This window comes from Dendrobates tinctorius, unplaced genomic scaffold (genome assembly GCF_039654945.1).
Source record: "Dendrobates tinctorius isolate UK_male_01 unplaced genomic scaffold, ASM3965494v1 ptg000226l, whole genome shotgun sequence".
In the NCBI taxonomy this organism is placed as follows: Eukaryota; Metazoa; Chordata; class Amphibia; order Anura; family Dendrobatidae; genus Dendrobates; species Dendrobates tinctorius.
Genome location: NW_027361893.1, coordinates 1,906,545 through 1,926,262, shown reverse-complemented (window position 1 = coordinate 1,926,262; position 19,718 = coordinate 1,906,545). Strand labels below are relative to the sequence as shown.

Genomic DNA, 19,718 nt, shown 5'->3' with positions numbered 1-19,718 from the left:
CTAGATACGGGATTATTATTATATCTTGTTCCCTTATATGAGCCATCATTTCCGCTACTATTTTGGTGAATACTCGCGGGGCTATCGATATTCCGAACGGCAGGGCTCTGTACTGGAATTCTTTGACCTTGCCTTTTATTGAGACGGCTAACCTCAGATACTTCCTGGAGTCTTTGTGGATAGGGACGTGATAATAAGCGTCGCTGAGGTCCAACACCGTCATGTAGCAGTTTGGGAACAGGACTTTGGTGGTAGATTTGATCGACTCCATTTTGAAGCTCTGGTTCTTGACGTATTTGTTTAGCTTTCTCAGATTTATAATTGTACGAAAGGTGCCGTCTGGTTTGGTCACTAGAAAAAGAGGGGAGTAGAACCCTCTGCCCATATCCTGCAGGGGGACCTCCTGGAGGACTCCTTTTTTTACTAGGCCTAGAACCTCGCTTTCTAGCGCTTCCTGTTCTCGCATGCTGGATCTCAGCGGCGTTGTTACATATTTTTGAGGCGGGAGAGAGAAAAAGTTTATCCTTAGGCCCTCCTGGATTAGGTTTATTATCCAGGGGTTTGTTGAAATCCTCCTCCAGGCTGGAAGGAAAAAGGATAACCTTCCTCCCACCCTTGGCGTACTGTCACTTGGAGGGCTTTTTGTCCCGGGGAGAGTTATTAAAGAAGAAGCCTCTATCTCTTCTTTTATCATCCCACTTTTGTTCCCTTGGTGGTCTTCTCTGAAAAAACCTCCTATTCCAAAAGGGTCTTTTAAATGCCGCTGGCCCTAAATTTGGGAATCCTTTTTTCTTGTCCCCTGCTTTCTGGAGGATGTCAGCTAACGTTTCCCCAAAAAGGAATTTTCCTTCACAGAGGATGGAGCATAATTTCATTTTGGTCTGAAGGTCCCCTGGCCAACTTTTAAGCCATAGTGTCCTTCGGGCCGCGTTTGAAAGTGCTGCTGTTTTGGACGACAGTCTGACTGAATCGGCCGATGAGTCTGCTAGGAATGCAGCCGATCCCCTTATTACTGGGATAGAATCTAGAATTTTATCTCTAGGTGTCCCTTCCTTCAGCTGTTTCTCAAGTTGGTCCACCCATACCATTAGGGCTCTTGAGGTACATGTGGCCGCTATCGCTGGCCTGAGGTTACCGCCTGCAGACTCCCAAGCCCCCTTTAGAAAAGTATCTGCCTTCTTATCTAGGGGGTCCCTGAGGGTGCCCATGTCCTCAAAGGGGAGGGCGAATTTCTTTGAGGCTTTAGCGACTGCCACATCGAGTTTCGGGGCTCTGTCCCAAGACGTGGATGCCTCCTCCTCAAAGGGATATTTCCTTTTAAGGGAAGGGACTGTAGTATTTTTCCTGTCTGGCTTGTCCCATTCCCTTTTGATTAGACCCTTGACGATTTCGTTTAGCGGAAATACTCTCCGTTTTTTCTGGCCTAGCCCCCCGAACATTATGTCCTGGACTGTGTTATCCGGCCTCGGGTCCAATACCCCCATGGTAGATCTTACAGCTTTCACCAGTTTGTCTACCTCTTCTAGGGGAAAACAATGTCGTCCTCCTGTTTCCTCGTCTGAGGATGAGGAGCCGGATTCTGAGGATTTAGTCGAGATTTCTCCCGATGTGGAAGAGTCTGACTGGGAGGTTTCTACCGTGTCTTTTTTCCTCGTTTTATCCTTATGTTTAAGGGATTCGAGGGCACTCTGGACCTCTGATTTAATTGCGGCCCTTAGGTCAGATGCGAAATCCGGAGTCTCCTGACAAACAATTTCTTTTGTACAGGACTCGCATAGTTTTTTCTCCCATGATACCGGTAGGGGTTTAGCGCAAGTGGGACATTCCCTGTTCTTCTTTTTAGCCTTCTTCTTTCCCTAATAAGGGAGAGGGATTGCATTACAAGGGTGACATTCACGAAGATCACTTACCCCAAAAAAAGGCGCACGGCTGCAGGTACCGGTTCGGGAGATGGAGTCAGGTCCTGTATAGGCTGATCTCCTGGTGGCATTTTGCTCCTCGCTACTGACGTGCTACGCCGCGTGGAGTGACTGCTGGAACGGCACTCTGTGTTTCGTTCCTTTTGTCGGTGGTGGTGTTGGTGGTGCTGCTGCTGCTGTTTCAGCTGCTGCCTCTGCTCCTGCTGCTGGTCGCTATCCTCCATTATTAGGATCGCTTCCAGCCAGGAGTTTCTGCACCTCACCTTTTTTAAACTTGGCGCCGCGTGACGTCACCGCTCCCCCTGCACGCGCTGGTCGGGAAGCGCGCTCCTGCGCATGCGCCCGGTTCCGGGACCCGGAAGTCGTTGGTCTACTTCCGGGGCAGCGGCCATCTTGGTACTCTCCGTACCATGGCGCTGCCCACGCTCCACCGGGTCCCGCTGAGCCCCAACCTCCTTTCCGGAGCGGCGACTCCGGTGTCTCTCCCCCCCGCTCACTTGGCAGCCCGCATCGGCCCCGGCGGTGGCGGCTTCGGGCACCGCACCTGCCGCGACAGGGGCCTCCCCACTGCCGATACCCGGACAGGCCGGCCCCGGACTCCTCACAGGTACGCCGTACCGTGGGTCCCTCCGTCAGGGACAGGAACCCAACTGAAGGCGGAGGAGAGGTACCGCCCTTTTTATCTGTAGGTTCCTGTCCCTGAAGGGCGGATCCCCTCTCTCCGTGGTGCTGTCATGGGTGAGAGAGAAAAAAAAGGGGCGCTCGTTTATGGGGGGAGGTGAGACATCTGTCTGCAGCATAATGTGTAACCCGGTCTATTTGCCCGCGATAGGGTGGGCGGAGCTTATCGGGGCCAACTAAACAACGGTGGTTATTTAAGTCCACCATGTGTGGGGCTGCGGCACGTCATCATCTACTATGGCAGCCAGCATTCACTTGAGTACAACCTTCTGATGAACAGTACCGTCTACGGGGAAACGAAAATGGTCATGTACTTTGGTTTATGCTATACCTATTAGGTACCCATCAAGTTTCAAGGCTCACTTCACCTCTGCCCTTTTTGGAAATTGTTTTCCAACCTTTCTTGCTAGGGTGAAATAGGGGAGTGAGGGAAAGCCTACATTGAGTGGGGGCGCCAAAATCGTCCTACTAGGGTGCCAACCTCCACGGCTAGGCAGGAATAAAGCTTAGTTCTATTGTAGGGTATCCTCTAGGCTAGGGTTTTTATCCTATGGTATTTTTATACACCAGTTTTTCACTGGGTTGGTGTGTTTTTTAAATTGAGATTAATAAATTTGAATTTTATAGGGAAATATATGTTCACATGTTTGGTTTATCATTTCCTAAGAGATCCTTACTTGAGCTTTATCAACCCCAGGATCCATTTGCTATTGGAAAATTAGGGACGAGGCTGGGTAGAAGGCAGCTAGCCTACCTCCTACCGGAGCAGCTGGTCATTGGGGTGGTTTCTTAGCTTCACGAGATGCTCCTTCCTGGCGACCCCCTCCTCCAAACATAAATCCTGTATCTCTCCTTTTTTCATCCCATTTGCCTCGATCTCCAGACAACCTTCTACCAAAATATCTTTTCCTGGTGAAGGGACGTCTGTAAGAAGGGGTCAGCAGACTGGGAAATTTCTTTTTATCGTCCCCAGCTTTTTCCAAAAGTTAATCCAGAACTGGGCCGAACAGATATTCTCCTTCACACGAAGTGGAGCAGAGACGGGATCTGGCCTAGATGTCCCCTGGCCAACATTTCAACCATAGAGCCCTTCGTGCTGCATTTGACAGTCCTGCGGCCTTGGCAGTCATCCTTGCTGAATCTGCCCAAGCACCGGCTAGAAAGGCTGCAGCATTCTGAGTCATTGGCAGGGTCTTAAGGATGGATTCTCTCGAGGCTCTGTCTGCTAATTGGGATTCAAGCTGGTCCAGTCAGACCATCGTGGATCTGGCTATGCAGGTAGCAGCAACCGCTTAGGGCGCCAGCTGACATTTCCCAAGTGCCTTTCAGAAATGAGTCCGCTTTCTTATCCAGCGGATCCTTTAAAGAGGCCATGTCATCACAGGCATAGGTCTCATTCCTCCCGATTCCCGCGGGACAGACTAGATATCTAGTCCTTATCCCGCCGTCCCGGCTGGGAAGCTTTCTGTCCCGTGATCGCGGTGTATGACCGCAAAATACAGCAGAGGCCGCACACAGTGCGGGGATCGCCGCGTCACATCCACAGGGAGCACAGAGCTCACCTCCAGCCCAGCCCCAGGAAGCAAGAACCCGGAACTACAGCTACCGTATATCACCAAGGAGACGCGCCCCCATCCTGCCTCAAGTGTCCAGAGAGCGTGTGGTGCTGTGAGGACGCGGTCAGGCGCTCAGGTCCACGGAACAGGCTGAGTCTGGGGGGGGGGGGGAGACAGTGGAGTCTCGGGGACAGAGAGGAGTCCGGAGGGGACAGAGGTCTGGAGGGGACAGTGGAGTCTAGGGGAGAGAGAGAAGTTCGGAGGGGACAGAAGGGACAGAGGACTATAGGGGTCAGATGAGTCCAGAGGGGACTGAGGAGTCTGAGGGAGAGAAAGGAGTCCAGAGAGGACTAGAGGGGACAGAGGAGTCTGGGGTGGACAGAAGAGAACAGAGGAGTCTGGGGTAGACACAGGGGTTTGGGGTGGACAGAGGAGTACAGAGGGGACACAGGAGTCTGGGGTGGACAGAAGAGAACAGAGGAGTTTGGGATGGACAGAGAAGTACAGAGGGGACACAGGAGTTTGGGGTGGACAGAGGAGTACAGAGGGGACACAGAGGTTTGGGGTGGACAGAGGAGTACAAGGGGGAAAGAGGAATCTGTGATGGACAAAGGAGTACAGAGGAGTCTGGGGTAGACACAGGAGTTTGGGGTGGACGGAGGAGTACAGAGGGGACACAGGAGTCTGGGGTGGACATAGGAGAACAGAGGAGTTTGGGGTGGACAGAGGAGTGCAGAGGGGACAGGAGTTTGGAGGGGACAGAAGAGTGAGGAAAAGGTGTGTGTAAATGGGTGTGGCTTAAAATGGGTGTGGCTAGGGGCATGGCCTAAAACTTGACGTGGCGCGCTAAGCGCGCCGCCGCCTTTATCCCTCTTTGCATTCTTCAAAAGTTGGGAGTTATGGAGGACTTTTTGGAGGCTTTAGCCACCGATGCATCCAGTTTTGGGGCTTTATCCCATCTGTTCACCAAGGGGTCCTTGAAGGGATATTTCCATTTGAAGGCCGGTGGTAGGGATCCCCTTTTCTCTGGCTTCTTCCATTCTCTTATTTATCAAGTTTTGCAATTTGCCATTTAGTGGGAAAGATTTGCGTTTCCTTGGGTCTAGGCTGCCGAACATCAGGTCCTGAGCTGAAAGTTCCGGCTTCATGTCAGCTACCCCCATGGTAGACCTTACTGATTTGACCAATTTGTCCATTTGATCTAGGGCGAAGCAAAACCGGTTGGAGGAGTCTTCATCCAAAGACGATGCCGAAGAAGAGGCAGAGGCCTCTGAAGAATATTCGCCCTTCCTAGGGGCAGCTGAGGAGTCTGACCCCGAAAAACTTGCTCCACTTCTGCTTTTAGAGGATTCCCCTTGAGACAGGGATTTTAGGGAATCCTTTACTTCTGTCCTAATAATCTCCCTCAGGTTTGCTGTGAAGTCAGGGGTTTCTTCCACCACTACCGTTTCCCCCACTTTTTTTTTTACCCCCTACTGTCTGTCGCACACATGGCTGAGGCTGGTTTCACACTTGCGTTTTTTTGCGCAAAAAAAAGCATGCGTTTTTTTCCCCTATACTTTACATGGGTGCGCATACACATGCGTTTGTACACGCATGCATTTTTTTGTAGTGTGTGCTCGGTGCACAAAATGCATCTTGTTGCATTTTTTGTGCATCCAACTTTTCCCAAAAAAACGCATGCGCACGTAATGTGTTTTTTTTCACCCAAACACCCATTATAGTCTATGGGTGCGCGGACGTGCGCATGGTAATGCGCACGTCAGCACAAAGAACGCATGCGTTTTTAAAAAGAAAAAAACATGCTCAAAACCGCAAAAAAACGCACACAAACGCATGATGCGTTTATGTGCGTTTGCACTGCGCAGTGCAAAAAAACGCAAGTGTGAAAGTAGCCTGACAACTTTTTAGGGTAGGCGTCTGGCAAGGGAAAACTGCAAAGGGCAAATTCCCTGTTTTTCATTTTACCAGAGCATTTCTTCCCCTAGAGAGAAAATATAAGGGTACATTCACAAAGCTCTCTTACTCAAGCAGTAGAAGTAGGTACCGGATCATGGGGTGGGGGTGGGGGGCGGGCTGAATCCTTTAGCCTGGAGGAACTCTTTTGGCTGGACTGACCACTTCGTCCTCGGTTTTTCAGCTGGGGGTTTGTACGGGGCCTCTCTGAGGTGCTCTCCTGCCCCTGCTCCTGTTCCAACTGGACCACGGGAGCTTTCGACTCATCCATTGCTGCAATGGGCAAAAAGCAGCCCTGCAGTGTCTCTGTGGCCTTTTTGTAGTCCTCCCCTGGAAATCCGGGTCAGCAGGGCTGTGGCCAGGTGCGTCCCCCCCCGTTCGGGGCGTCTCCTGGTCTACCCCACTGTGCCCCGCCCCCGCGCCGCCGCGACCCGGCAGCGCACACAGGAGAAAAGCCAGCTGCCATCCCTCTTCCGGCCAGGCGTCCCCGGTCGCTTGACTTCCGGCGCTCGAATGAACGCGCAGCAACGCGCCGGAGGACAGCGGCGTGCACCATGGCCCGACCCGGTACGACCCCAGCTCTGTGAACGCCATGCCGGCCAGTGCCAGGCAGAGGCCCGGACCGCAGGACAACCCGCACCAGGATGGACCCGGGGGGGGGAGAAAATACTTTCCGGCGCTGGCTCTGGAGACGGCCATCCTCCGGACCCCGCTCTGCACACCATCGTGGAGCCCTGCCCGGACCCACAGTGGCGCTTCCAGGGATCCTGTACTGAGACGAGGTAGGAGACCCCCCGCTACATGTGGTGGTCAGCTGGCCTGGGAATCCTGATAATCGAAGATGGACGATCTGTAGGGAATCCTGTCCTCCAGTAACAGGAAACCAACTGATGCCGCCCTTTTGTATCTGTAGGTTTCCTGTCCCTGAAGGGCAGATCCCCTCTTTCAGATGGTGCTGTCATGGACACTCGAATAAGTATTGCTGGAAGGTTGATTTTACAGCCATACAGGACACTACATAGCTAAACTATCTGAGTAAGGAAAAACTGCCTAGCTAAATAGCTAAAAACTACCGTAGCTGCTAACAGTGCCGGCATCAGGAGCAGCCGCTCTGCGCTGTTAGGCTACTGTCACATTAGCTTTTTTTAGCGCTGCGCTTCGTGCTCAATAGAAACGCATGAAAAAAAACGCATCATGCGTTTGCTTTTTTTAGGCGCATGCATTTTAACCAGTTTCTAGCCATGTTAACTCTTAAAATGCATGTGATTTTAAATGCAGGCGTTCGTTCCCATAGACTGTAATGTGCTTTGTCGCATTCCATGCGTTTGACACAGGTTGGACGGACCAAAAATGCAACAGGTTGCGTCCGGCGCGCCTAAGCATACACTACAAAAAACTCATACTAACGCGTGCAAACGCTAGATCATGTGCCCCCCATGTTAAACATGGGGCGCATGCGCATGGATGCGCACGATGCGCTGCACTAAAGACGCTAATGTGAAACCAGCCTTACAGTGTCAAAATGTTGCTAAAACAAGTTGGCCGCTATTGATATGCCGAGGGACATGTGATTTCAGCAGCTAATGACACAAGCCGTTGGGTCAGGACATTGTGGATGTTTCCGGCGCCATGATTGGTTAGCCACAATGTGCACACAAAGTTAGGAGAAAAAAAAAAAAAAAAGACTGTTTACAAGCACGCCGCGCCTCTGAGCTCTGTAAACCCCCTCCCCTCATCAAACACGTGCCCCACACTCATGATACACCACCATTATAGTTACAAAAGAGCTGAAAATACTTTTGTGGCAACACACATTTTCCTGCACTTTTTAATCACATGTTTCCAATTTTTTTTATATCTTATCAAATTTTGCTCACGTTTACGATCACGAATCCGAATGTTCCATATTTGTGCCGAATTTATGCCTGGCGATCGTTTTCTGAAAAAGTGTGTTCATCATTATTACTCACCTGGGTAGTCATATGTAGGAATCTCCTCTTCACACTGCTCATCATCTCTTACATATGTCTCTGTAGCATTAATATGGGTCAGATCTTCACCCTGAAACAAATATTATAAAAGTCACAGACAGATGGAGAAGTCACATCTATGATCAGCTCTAATCCTGCCATCTCCACAGCTCTCATTACACAAGTATAAAACATATAATACTGGTGGATAAAACAAGACTGAGCACAAGACCCTCACAGCCATCTACACATCACAGGGGAGATCTCATGTCACCTTCTCTCCATCTACCTGATGATCCTGAGGAACATTGGGATCTCCTTGTTTACAGTCCTGTGGAAGAAGAGGACGGGGACATCTCTCTGGTGTTGTCCTCTTACTGGATAGATCTGGAGGAAACACATACAGGGACTGAATTCATTCTTTACATACAGATAATTATAGGCCATGTGTATTCAGTCCTGTCTATTACCTGGTGATGTGAGGGGCTGGGGAACCTCCATCATGACATCTTTGTACAGATCTTTGTGTCCTTCTAAGTACTCCCACTCCTCCATGGAGAAATAAACAGCGACATCTTGATACCTTATAGGAACCTGACACATACAATGATACCGTCATCCCCCCGATTCCTTCATAGTGTTACTGTATAATGTCCCAGCATTCCCAGCAGTGTCACCTCTCCAGTCAGCAGCTCAATCATCTTGTAGGTGAGTTCTAGGATCTTCTGGTCATTGATGTCCTCATGTATCAGGGAGTGAGGTGGAGGCCCTGTGATTGGGCTCAGGGGTCTTCCCCATCCCTCAGACACAGGGTCCTGACAGCGCTCACTAGAGGTCTTCTTCACCACTGTGTAATCCTGGTTATGGAGAGACACAGTAATAAATCTCACTACAGACATTTCCAGAGTCCTCACCTCTCCAGTCCTGTCCATCTGTTATTCCCATAGATAAGAATGATGTAATGTGACGTCATCAGAATCTCTCACCTCTCCAGTAAGCCGGAAGAGGATCTCTAGGGTGAGGTGTAATATCCTCTCCGCCATCTTGTCTCTGTCCATATCCATCCTTGATGGGTAAATCAGGAAAATTTTCTTATGTAGAAGATCTTCACTGAGAGGATCCGATATTGTAGAGACCTGAATGAGAAGATGAGCCGATGTAACATCATAAAATCCTGTGTAATAATACAATTACTGAAGATAATAAGGGAAACATATGAGGAGATTTATTATTTTACAGTATGTAGCGTAAAATAAAGACAACTGGACTTGAAGAAGGATTCATGGCAACTTTTGACGTCCAGGGCCAAATATATCACAAAATAGGTCCGATGCTTCCTGTAGCAAATCAAGACCCACTTTTACAAGTTTACTGTTTGGGAGATGAACAGATGCGAGCTGATCGACATTGTGAAGTTATACCTGAGACACAAAAGACATTGTTTTGAATTTGCAAAGATTTTTTTCTTCAACACAATCAGTTAGTAACCCTTTGTAGAGCGGCCTTAGAAAGAATGCCAAGTGCGGAATACCAGGCTATAATAACAGCAGACAAGACACCGGTTGGGGAGCACAAAAGGAGATTTACGTCTCACAGTTTTAACGAAGTAGCTACTGTAATGGTTGGATGGGACTTTCTAAGCCGAGATATAATTATTCAGCGACAAAGGGAAACTCTTCGACGTAGTCACATAGATCATATGATGCTCTGCCATATCCGATAATATTGTGGAATGTCCAAGATGGCTATCACTATAATCTAAAGCAGGCTGATCCCAACACTGCTAGGCCAACCAATAAAAAATATAACATCCAATGACGCATTATTATTATTATTTATTTATATAGCACCATTGATTCCATGGTGCTGTACATGAGAAGGGGCTACATACAAAATACAGATATCACTTACAGTAAACAAGCTAACAATCACAGACTGATACAGAGGGGAGAGAGGACCCTGCCTTTTCGGGCTTACATGCTACAGGATGGTGGGGAAGGAGACAGTAGGTTGGTGGGTTGCAGCAGTTCCGGTGTTGGTTGAGGTGATATTACCGGTAGCGGTGAGACAGAAGGAGGTAATGGGGTCATTGCAGGCTGTAGGCTTTCTTGAAGAGGTGGGTTTTCAGGTTCCGTCTGAAGAATCCGAATGTGGTTGATAGTCGGACTTGTTGGGGCAAAGAATTCCAGAGAATAGGGGCAGTTCGGGAGAAGTCTTGCAGGCGGTTGGGTGAGGAGCGAATAAGTGTGGAGAGAAGGAGGTCTTGGGAGGACCGGAGATTACGTGAGGGAAGGTATCGGGAGATTAGTTCAGAGATATATGGGGGAGACAGGTTAAAGATGGCCTTGTAGGTCAGTAGGTTATGAATGAGTCACCGTAGGAGGCAAAAACAGAAATACTAGCTAAGTCCAGAAAACCAGAGAAGTTGGCAGCTATCGGATTGCAGACCTCTGAACCTATCAACAACAACTAGCAGTAGCCGTGGGGGGTTCCTACGGAGCCCTAGACCCCTCGATCATAGCTGGAGAACTAAATAGCCTAAAGACAGAAAGGGATATCTAAACTGCCCCAGAGCAGACCCCAAAGCAATAGGCAGCCCCCAACATATAATAACGGTGAAGCAAGATGAAAAGACACTCACACAGATAGAAAGATAGGCTGAGAAAATGATGGGGCCCAAGCTAACTAAATAGGACAGGATAGAAAAGCTGCTGTCTGCAATCCGCCAAAACCCTATCAAAACAAGAGCCAACAGACTGATAGGGAAAAAAGCCCTGAAGACGCTAGACTTCAAAAAGACTATCAGTACTCAGGTATTTTCTGAAGACAGAGCAAAAAGGAATTCAGCTCACCCCAGCAGGGAATGGTAGAAATCCAGAAAAACAAGGCAAAACAAAGCCAAAACACAAATGCAAAAAGCAGAGCAGAAAACTTAGCTTTTGAGGAGCAGGAATCAGACTGGTCTCCTAGAATCCCTCAGAGCAATTACTAGCAAGGCAGAAGGGCGTCGGCTGCCTTATATCCAGTCAGCAATTCCAGTCACCCAGTCATCATCATCCTGCTCAGGTGCTTGGTAATCAGCCTCACTACCTTCCTTCACCAGAAGAGGGAGTTCATCAGACCTCAATGGTGAAGGGGAAAATGAACTCACAACATCAGTATTAGCAATTTGAACTGGATACGCTGAGGGAATGGGAGCCAGTGAAGAGATTTACAGAGGGGAGAAGCGGAGGAGTAGCGAGGAGAGAGATGAATTAGTCGGGCAGCAGAGTTAAGGATGGACTGCAGAGGTTCAAAGGTGTTAGCAGGGAGACCACAGAAAAGGATGTTGCAGTAGTCGAGGCGGGAGATGAAGGCATGCACAAGCATTTTAGTAGATTGAGGGTTGAGGAAAGGACGGATTCTGGAAATATTTTTGAGCTGGAGGGGACAGGAGGTAGAAAGAGCTTGGATGTGTGGTTTGAAGGACAGGGCAGAGTCAAAGGTTACTCCGAGGCAGCGGACTTCCGGTACTGGGGAAAGTGTGAGGTCATTAATTGTTATAGCTAGGTCGGGTAAGGAAGATCTGTGAGATGGAGGAAAGATGATGAGTTCAGATTTGTCCACATTGAGCTTGAGAAAGCGAGAGGAGAAGGAGGATATGGCTGATAGACATTCTGGGATTCTGGACAGCAGAGGTGACGTCTGGGCCAGAAAGGTAGATTTGAGTGTCATCAGCATAAAGGTGGTACTGGAATCCGTGGGACTTTAAGAGTTGCCCCAGACCAAGTGTATAGATTCAGAAGAGTAGGGGTCCTAAAACAGAGCCTTGGGAGACTCCAACAGAGAGAGGGTGGGATGAGGAGGTGGTGTGAGAGACGCTGAATGTGTGGTTGGAAAGGTATGAGGAGATCCTGGATAGGGCAAGGCCTTTGATGCCGAAGGAGGAGAGGATCTGTAGTAGGAGGTAGTGGTCAACTGTGTCGAATGCAGAGGACAGGTCTAGAAGCAGGAGTAGAGAGTATTGTCCATTTGATTTGGCTGTAAGTAGGTCATTAGGAATTTTGGTCAGGGCTGTCTCAGTGGAGTGATGGGGGCGGAAACCAGATTGTAGATTGTCAAAGAGCAAGTTCGATGATAGGTGGGAGGAAAGTTCAGCGTGGATGTGCTGTTCCAGGAGTTTGGAAGCGAATGGGAGCAGTGATATTGGGCATGAGACGGTTAAGCCATAAAATACATAGCCTTTATTGATATGAAACATCCAAAACATTTAAAATGATTTAATAGGAGATATATGTCCAATATACATTTACAAGGTTCATATGTAAATATGCTACAGTTGTGGCCAAAAGTATTGACACCCCTGCAATTCTGTCAGATAATACTCCGTTTCTTCCTGAAAATGATTGCAAACACAAATTATTGGTATTATCTTCATTTAATTTGTCTTAAATGAAAAAAACACAAAAGAGAATGAAGCAAAACATTGATCATTTCACACAAAACTCCAAAAAAAGGGGCCAGATAAAAGTATTGGCACCCTCAGCCTAATACTTGGTTGCACAACCTTTAGCCTAAATAACTGTGACCAACCGCTTCCGGTAACCATCAATGAGTTTCTTACAATGCTCTGCTGGAATTTTAGACCATTCTTCTTTGGCAAACTGCTCCAGGTCCCTGATATTTGAAGGGTGCCTTCTCCAAACAGCCATTTTTAGATCTCTACAGGTGTTCTATGGGATTCAGGTATGGACTCATTGCTGGCCACCTTAGAAGTCTGCAGTGCTTTCTCTCAAACCATTTTCTAGTGCTTTTTGAAGTGTGTTTTGGGTCATTGTCCTGCTGGAAGACCCATGACCTCTGAGGGAGACACAGCTTTCTCACACTGGGCCCTACATTATGCTGCAAAATTTGTTGGTAGTCTAAAGACTTCATAATGCCATGCACACGGTCAAGCAGTCCAGTGACAGAGGCAGCAAAGCAACCTCAAAACATCAGGGAACCTCCGCCATGTTTGACTGTAGGGACCGTGTTCTTTTCTTTGAATGCCTCTTTTTTTCGCCTGTAAACTCTATGTTGACGCCTTTGCCCAAAAAGCTCTACTTTTGTCTCATCTGACCAGAGAACATTCTTCCAAAATGTTTTAGGCTTTTTCAGGTAAGTTTTGGCAAACTCCAGCCTGGCTTTTTCATGTCTCGGGGTAAGAAGTGGGGTCTTCCTGGGTCTCCTACCATACAGTCCCTTTTCATTCAGACGCCGAAGGATAGTATGGGTTGACACTGTTGCACCCTCGGACTGCAGGGCAGTTTGAACTTGTTTGGATGTTAGTCGAGGTTCTTTATCCAACATCCACACAATCTTGCGTTGAAATCTCTTGTCAATTTTTCTTTTCCGTCCACATCTAGGGAGGTTAGCCACAGTGCCATGGGCTGTAAACTTCTTGATGACACTGTGCACGGTAGACACATGAACATTCAGGTCTTTGGAGATGGACTTGTAGCCTTGAGATTGCTCATGCTTCCTCACAATTTGATTTCTCAAGTCCTCAGACAGTTCTTTGGTCTTCTTTCTTTTCTCCATGTTCAATGTGGTACACACAAGGACACAGGACAGAGGTTGAGTCAACTTTAATCCATGTCAACTGGCTGCAAGTGTGATTTAGTTATTGCCAACACCTGTTAGGTGCCACAGGTAAGTTACAGGTGCTGTTAATTACACAAATTAGAGAAGCATCACATGATTGTTCGAACAGTGCCAATACTTTTGTCCACCCTCTTTTTTATGTTTGGTGTGGAATTATATCCAATTTGGCTTTAGGACAATTCTTTTTGTGTTTTTTCATTTAAGACAAATTAAATGAAGATAATACCAAAGAATTTGTGTTTGCAATCAGGAAGAAACTGAGTATTATCTGACAGAATTGCAGGAGTGTCAGTACTTTTGGCCACAACTGTATGATGTATTAGACAGGGACTATAAAAGGAGCATAGGGCATACATTATATGCAAGTGCTGAATAATATAACAGTAAAATACCCGTGCAGAAATAATGACCTGCTCAGCAGATGTGCACATAGCCTAAGTAATTTTTCACCATGTGCACATAGCCTTAGAGTTAAAACAGTGCCTTATATATACTCTGCATTGATGGCCAAAATAATGAGAGCACTTGAAGTATCAATAAAGTGTCCCACAAAAATTTTTATGATAATCAACAAAAATACACTAGAGTCTACACATGTAAAGCAGTGCTCACATAGAGAAAATATATATATAACATGTAGATGCCAAAATGAATCTTACACAGGGCTAGTATGATTGTATATAAACAGTAAAGTGCCTGGAAATACAGTTAGGTCCATATATATTTGGACAGACAACATTTTTCTAATTTTGGTTCTAGACATTACCACAATGAATTTTAAACAAAACAATTCAGATGCAGTTGAAGTTCAGACTTTCAGCTTTCATTTGAGGGTATCCACATTAAAATTGGATGAAGGGTTGAGGAGTTTCTGCTCCTTAACACGTGCCACTTTGTTTTTAAAGGGACCAAAAGTAATTGGACAATTGACTCCAAGGCTATTTCATGGACAGGTGTGGGCAATCCCATCGTTATGTCATTCTTAATTAAGCAGATAAAAGGCCTGGAGTTGATTTGAGGTGTGGTGCTTGCATTTGGAAAGTTTTGCTGTGAAGGAAACTGTCACGACTGCGGCTGCAAACGTGGCCCAGCAGGCGCCTCCACGCCGAGGGGGCGGGCGTCCCCTGGGGAAGCAATATGGACCCTCTATACCACAGAGGGGGACCCGGGCCTACCCGAACTAGGGAAGGGCAGCGACTGGGATTCTGTGGCAGCTGAGAGTGTGGACAAGGACACGTAGGACTTGATGACACCGCACAACTTCAGGTATAAAGAAAGTAAAGTTTTCTTAAAGTAAAGTCACAGTACGTAAACAAAACAGGGCTACGCCAGGCTCCTGATTTCACACCTCCCAGAAGGGTACCACCTAGAGGACCCCAAAGCACTAACGGATCACCGAGGCACACATAAGCGGGACATCGGGACACAGGCCGGACATCGGGGTACACGAGGTAATCAAGACGCAGGCAGGACATAAGGATAAACGAGGTCATCAGGACAATCAGGGTCACCCACAGGACATCAGAGTCATCGGCAGACATCAGACAGGAGTCGTTTGGTTCCGGACATCCAACACGACCTACAGGCACCATTGCAGTCATCAAGCTACAGGCAGCGGTCATCAAGTTACAGACTGTGGTCGTCAGGCTCTGGGCATAGGATCTAGGAAGGAACTCAAGCGTGATGGTGCTAACACCGCAGGATTGCTGGGCCTGCATGGAGCTAGCACCGCGTGGTAGTCAGAGCACAGGATAGCAGCTGCTCAGCAGGAACACCGGTTACAAGAGTCTCAGAGTCACTGGTTGCGGGGCTCCAAACACAGAGGGATTCCAGGAACATAACACCGCAGACAGTTCAGACATGGTCAGGTACGGGACAGGTACAGGATCAAGGATTCAAGCCAGGATACACCGCCTCCAAGGCAGGGTGAATTTAGACAGGGTCAGGTACAGGACAGGTACAGGATCATTGATTCAGGCCCGGATATACCACCTCTGGGGCAGGGCGAGGGAACAGGACAAAGCAGGAATCAAGGCAGGAAATTTGATACCAAAACTGAGACAGACGAGATCCAGGGACACAGACACGAGACACACATGGCAAGGTTCAGGAGCTTTGTGAGTAGCTCTGGTCCCGCCCATAGTGAGGGTAAGTTTATAAAGGAGCTGCCCCTCAGGAATTGGCTGGGGACAGCATTTCAAGTACACACACTAACCCTGATAAAAGCAGGGGAGGTGTGGCCACGCACGCCCTAAGCACAAACAGAAACCATTGCAGCACAGTCCGTGCAGGAACTGCAGCTTAGAGCACCTGGCATCGTCTGCAAGCCTAGACACACGTGGAAAGTCATTCACCAGCTGCAAATGACCTCGCAACCCATGGACAGCTTCCACAGCGGCAACCAGGGACCGCACATGCGGATGGTCAAGCAGCAGGGCAAAGACCTAACAACACATGTGCAGCTACGCAGCAGAGCAGGGAACTGAGCAGGCTCCATACAGGTAACAGCCAGCAGTATCCCAGCTCAATTAGGAGGAAAGGAGCAAAGGGTTAAAAGCAAAGACATGCATTGTCACGCCGACAACCAGATACAGATAGAACGGCGTGACAGAAACATCGGTCAAAGGAGCTCTCCATGCTGGTGAAACAAGCCATCCTTAAGCTGCAAAAACAGAAAAACCCATCCGAGAAATTGCTACAACATTAGGAGTGGCAAAATCTACAGTTTGGTACACCTGAGAAATAAAGCACTGGTGAACTCATCAATGCAAAAAGACCTGGGCGCCCACGGAAGACAACAGTGGTGGATGATCACAGAATAGTCTCCATGGTGAAGAGAAAACCCCTTCACAACAGCCAACCAAGTGAACAACATTCTCCAGGAGGTAGGCGTATCAATATCCAAATCTACCATAAAGAGAAGACTGCATGAAAGTAAATACAGAGGGTTCACTGCGCGGTGCAAGCCACTCAAACATCAAGAATAAAAAGGCTAGACTGGACTTTGCTAAAAAGACATCTAAAAAAGCCAGCACAGTTCTAGAAGAACATTCTTTGGACAGATGAAACCAAGATCAACCTCTACCAGAATGATGGAAAGAGAAAAGTATGGCGAAGGCGTGGTACAGCTCATGATCCAAGATCCAAAGCATACCACATCATCTGTAAAACACGGCGGAGGCAGTGTGATGGCTTGGGCATGCATGGCTGCCAGTGGCACTGGGTCACTAGTGTTTATTGATGATGTGACACAGGACAGAAGCAGCCGAATGAATTCTGAGGTGTTCAGAGCCATACTGTGTGCTCGGATCCAGCCAAATGCAGCCAAACTGATTAGTTGTCGTTTCATACTACAGATAGACAATGACCCAAAACATAAAGCCAAAGAAACCCAGGAGTTTATTAAAGCAAAGATGTGGAATATTCTTGAATGGCCAAGTCAGTCACCTGATCTCAACCCAATTGAGCATGCATTTCACTTGTTAAACTTGTTTGTTAGACTAAACTTCAGACAGAAAGGCCCACAAACAAACAGCAACTGAAAACCACCGCAGTGAAGGCCTGGCAGAGCCTCAAAAAGGAGGAAACACAGCGTCTGGTGATGCCCATGAGTGCAAAACTCATTGCCAACAAAGGGTTTTCAACCAAGTACTAGAATTGAACATTTTAATCTGTCCAATTACTTTTGGTCCCTTTAAAAACAGGGTGGCAAACCCTTCATCCAATTTTAATGTGGATACCCCTCAAATGAAAGCTGAAAGTCTGAACTTCAACTGCATCTGAACTGTTTTGTTTAAAATTCATTTTGGTAATATCTAGAACCAAATTTAGAAAAATGTTGTCTCTGTCCAAATATATATATGGACCTAACTGTATAGCCCCGATCTAACTCATGTGACCTAGGTATAGCGCAAAGTGGCAAATAGTGCAGTCAGCAATGACCCTACTAGTGAACATCGCCAATACACATATGATAGGAATGGCAGCTGACAATAAAGTGCAGAGTGCATGTAAATGAAAAGCATACAACATTGTAAAGCATTAGTCCCCGATGCGCGTTTCGCACTAGCTTCGTTTCAGGGGGGGGGTAAAGGTGATTCTTGTGTAGACTCTAGTGTATTTTTATTGATTATCATAAAAATTTTTGTGGGACACTTTAGTGATAGTTCAAGTGCTCTCACTATTTTGGCTATCAGTGCAGAGTATATATAAAGCACTGTTTTAAGTCTAACTGCTGAACAGGTCATTATTTCGGTCATTGTCCTGTTGAAAAAGAAATGATGGTCCAACTAAACGCAAACCGGATGGAATAGCATGCCGCTGCAAGATGCTGTGGTAGCCATGCTGGGTCGGTATGCCTTCAATTTTGAATAAATCCCCAACAGTGTCACCAGCAAAGCACCCCCACACCATCACACCTCCTCCTCCATGCTTCATAGTGGGAACCAGGCATGTAGAGTCCATCCGTTCACCTTTTCTGCGTTGCACAAAGACACGGTGGTTGGAACCAAATATCCCAAATTTGGACTCATCAGACCAAAGCACAGATTTCCACTGGTCCAATGTCAATTCCTTGTGTTCTTTAGCCCAAACAAGTCTCTTCTGCTTGTTGCCTGTCCTTAGCAGTGGTTTCCTAGCAGCTATTTTACCATGAAGGCCTGCTGCACAAAGTCTCCTCTTAACAGGTGTTGTAGAGATGTGTCTGCTGCTAGAACTCTGTGTGGCATTGACCTGGTCTCTAATCTGAGCTGCTTTTAACCTGCGATTTCTGAGGCTGGTGACTCGGATGAACTTATCCTCCGCAGCAGAGGTGACTCTTGGTCTTCCTGTCCTGGGGCGGTCCTCATGTGAGCAAGTTTCTTTGTAGCACTTGAAGGTTTTTGCCACTGCACTTGGGGACACTTTCAAAGTTTTCCAAATTTTTCGGACTGACCTACCTTAATTTCATAAAGTATTGATGGTCACTCATTTTTCTTTACTTAGAATTTGTATTATGGCAAGAAAAAACAGCTAACAGTCTATTCAGTAGGACTATCAGCTGTGTATCCACCTGACTTCTGCACAACACAACTGATGGTCCCAACCCCATTAATAAAGCAAGAAATCCCACTTATTAAACCTGACAGGGCACACCTGTGAAGTGAAAACAATTTCCGGTGACTACCTCTTGAAGCTCATCAAGAGAATGCTAAGTGTGCAAAGCAGTAATCAAAGCAAAAGGTGGCTACTTTGAAGAACCTAGAATATAAGACATATTTTCAGTTGTTTCACACTTTTTTGTTAATTATATAACTCCACAAGTGGTAATTCATAGTTTTGATGCCTTCAGAGTGAATCTACAATTTTCATAGTCATGAAAATAAAGAAAACCCTTTGAATGAGAAGGTGTGTCCAAACTTTTGGTCTGTACTGTATATACAATAAAAAATATAATCCATGGACTTCTATGCCTACCAAATAATGATCAGATAACAATGTAGGCAACATTTTCATCAATTTAATTGATATGTATGCCAAGGTGGAAAGTGAGCGTGTTCTGTCCATACAGCTGAAGTAAGAAAAACGTAGAGCGGATGAACACATTAATGTAAGAAATGCGATTGTCAATTATGGCAACGTGGTGGACATTGGAGAAATGCCTATTTTACTGGCTACATTTACAGGAAGTCACAGACATATTCATGAGTATGCGCATGACAACATGACGTGTTCGGATATACGGCCATTCTGATTTGTTTATTACAGTTTCGTGTAATCCAACTTGGCCTGAGATAAGGGAAGGGAATTAACATTATTCAAAGTGAACCTGACAGCAGGATTGTGCACAGTAACCTACAGACAGTGTCAGGTCAGCGCCGTCATACTGATTACAGTGATACCTGGTGATGAAATCCGTCTTGTGGTTGTTTTCTCTTTATTTGCAATTTTCAGGTAATGAGATTCTCGTGCTCAGGGGCGGGGCTGTGGTCGGATTGTGAGCGGGGCTCTGTATGTACTGCTCTACTTACATATTC

The 19,718-nt window shown here is 47.1% G+C and overlaps 1 protein-coding gene across 3 annotated transcripts in view; it reads right to left on the bottom strand.

The window, feature by feature from the left end:
* Positions 1–19,718, bottom strand: part of LOC141059306 (uncharacterized) — a 54,063-nt gene that overhangs the window by 19,535 nt on the left and 14,810 nt on the right. For all 3 annotated transcript variants that reach the window (XM_073555635.1, XM_073555637.1, XM_073555636.1), the window contains exons 2-6: positions 9,069–9,218; positions 8,760–8,939; positions 8,553–8,676; positions 8,372–8,469; positions 8,083–8,173 (exon numbers count right to left, since the gene is read on the bottom strand). In XM_073555635.1, the coding sequence (XP_073411736.1) occupies positions 8,083–8,173; positions 8,372–8,469; positions 8,553–8,676; positions 8,760–8,939; positions 9,069–9,218 (643 nt within the window). The remainder of the gene's footprint in view (positions 1–8,082; positions 8,174–8,371; positions 8,470–8,552; positions 8,677–8,759; positions 8,940–9,068; positions 9,219–19,718) is intronic.